Genomic DNA, 2,591 nt, shown 5'->3' with positions numbered 1-2,591 from the left:
TGAACTCAATGTAAACATTAACAAATTTATTGAACAAAATAAACCCACGAATAATACAACTCTTTCAATCCAAACCCAAACCCCATCTATACGCGTAGGAATAGGGTTTTATAATATGGATTAAAGGAGAACTACAAAGCATGAGAGATTGTGTGTGTGCAATCCAACTATTTTGGTCATATCCTATCCACTACTTAAATACTTATAACATGTTAGCTCAATCAGGGATTGAAAATGAAGTCGCCGCACTTGCATTTCCAGCACATAGGCTTGTAGTTAGAGGTGCCATCCCCTCTAGAATATGCAATACTTGGGGTTGCACGCAAAGCATAGAATTGGCTTCTTCTGTGGTTTTGCACTTGTGGGACAATAGGAACCTGAACTGCCTCACAGTGCCCACAAGAGCTACACCTCTTCTCACACCTTGGTGGCCTTGACCCTATCTGAGTTCTCACCATCCTTGCCACTTTCTTCACTTCTATCCCTTTCTGTGTGTACACAATGTTCGAATTCAACATCAGCTTCAAAATAATTTAAATAGAGGAAATGATCAATATATATAGAAGGGAACTTGTTGTTACTTACTTGAGCAGCCTCAACTAACTTGGGAAGACCTCTACCTGCAATAAATAGAAATTAGCAAAAGTACAATTCAGACCAAAAAAAAAGCAAAGGGTTTCTCTATGACTATGAGTAGTATAACTAGTACCTTCAGCCATGAATCTCACTTGGGTCAAGCTTGAAAACAAAAGTGCTAAGAGCAAGGAACTGACTAGGTGTCTATTTTTGTTCCAACAAAGGCAATTTTCAGTGCTGCCCATTTTTTCACTGAAGAGAATGCCAGTTCTTTTGAGTGTAAAAACCTTGAGAGGATAACAATAACGGAGGATAGAAATAGAACACAGTAAATAAGAGAGAGAGGCCTGAATGGTGGCAGAATAGAAGGAAAATGAAACTGCAATTTTGGTAATTGTCCAAAAGGGGTTTCAGAGATTAAAAGCAACTTTCATAATTCAAATATGATCACTCCCTTTTACCCCTTATATATTTTCCCTATCAGTTGTGTACGTGTAAGGCAAAAAGATTACTGTACAAATCTATAGTGAGCTTAAAGAGAGAGTAAAAAGCACCCCAACCGAAAACGGAATGACCAAAACCTCGTTTCATGAGCTACCAAAAAAACCAAAAACTGTACAACATGTTTAAACAACTGAAAGCAGCAGAAAAGGAGGGATGGACAGCTCAGCAACAATAAAAGCAGGGCCCGAGAAAAGGGTCATTTTCATATACTGTCATGGTCCCACAGCAGCACCAAGAAAATTTTCCCACAAAGGACAAAACAGTATAAATCAGAGGGTAAGGATTTTCGGACTATTGGGTTTTCGTTTTCCTTCGAATTTTTACCTCATTTTGTCCCTCACGTTTTGTGTTTGTTTCTTCTGGAAATTTGGGCGTGCAGGTCCATTTTGACACGCCAAACAGCTTGCTTAATTTCTCTACTTTTTATTTTTATTTTTTATTTTTTTATATATATGTTTTGAGGAAAAACTTTTTACAAAAAATATATTTCCCAAGGAAGATACCATATTTGAGGGTACGTATCTAGAGAATCGACTCATGGGAGCTAGCTAGAGGGACTGTTTAAGTTGCTTGAGAAGCAATGTATTTCGAGTAGGTAAGGTCGGTGTGAGCCACTTCATCAGCTGCATGCAAATTCACGCCCACTCGTCGATCTTGGGGAATGGAGTCAGAAGTTCGAGCACTGCGCATGAGTTTGGTATACCTCGTGCAAAATCTTTTAGCAGTAATTACTAATGAGGCACATTATAATCACTTCATTATTCATCATCATGTACGACCTGGTTACTGGTTACTACTATAATTTTAGTGTAAATAGTAAATTCCACCTGCCAACTCATTGCCCCTTTTTTGTTTGTTTGTGGGAAGTATGAAACCCATCAATTTGTTTTCTATAGCATGGGATATTTAAAATTTTAAAAACTATTTAGCTCCACATTAAGCTTAGCCCTAGGCCCCTATCCTACTAAGTATGTTTGAATACAGTTTTGGACCTATTTCATTTGTACACTAGAACGGAACATTTTGGTAAATGCTGTTAACAATATAAAGTGAGAAAAAGACTAAATAGTATTGATGTGTGCAAAATAATGTACAAAAGAGAGCCTTATATAAGTTAGGTATGTGTGCAGTACAAGTAATATAAGTGCAGTGCAAGTAAGATATACTGGGCTAAGCCCAATGGGCTAATCTAGCCTAATCTATACACTAACATATCTAGTCTAATCTATACACTAACATCCCTCTTCAAACTCGAGGTGGCAAGGAGGAAGCCAACTGGATTTTGGATATCAGATCTCGAAGACGACCAGGCAGGTGAGACTTGGTGAAGATATCAGCAAGCTGGTCAGCAGAGGAGATGGAGAACAACTTGAGATTGCCTTTCTTGAGATGCTGGCGAATGATGTGGCAGTCGATCTCAATGTACTTGATGCGTTCGTGGAAGACATCATTATGAGCAATGTAGATAGCACTATGATTGTCACAATAAAGAGGAGTAGCAGTAGGCTGTG

At 38.4% G+C, this 2,591-nt stretch overlaps 1 protein-coding gene across 1 annotated transcript; it reads right to left on the bottom strand.

Annotated features, from left to right (window-relative positions):
- Nucleotides 1-1,173, bottom strand: LOC112003460 (EPIDERMAL PATTERNING FACTOR-like protein 2). The gene is made up of 3 exons (XM_024035653.2): nucleotides 710-1,173; nucleotides 586-620; nucleotides 1-488 (listed from the first exon to the last, which is right to left on the bottom strand). Exons 1-3 carry the CDS (start codon nucleotides 819-821, stop codon nucleotides 222-224), a joined length of 414 nt encoding a protein of 137 aa, XP_023891421.1. The 5' UTR covers nucleotides 822-1,173; the 3' UTR covers nucleotides 1-221.
- Nucleotides 1,174-2,591: the final 1,418 nt, after the last annotated feature.

This window comes from Quercus suber, unplaced genomic scaffold (genome assembly GCF_002906115.3).
Source record: "Quercus suber isolate HL8 unplaced genomic scaffold, Cork oak 2.0 scaffold_63, whole genome shotgun sequence".
NCBI classification, from domain to species: domain Eukaryota; kingdom Viridiplantae; phylum Streptophyta; class Magnoliopsida; order Fagales; family Fagaceae; genus Quercus; species Quercus suber.
This window is presented reverse-complemented; position numbering and strand designations above follow the sequence as displayed.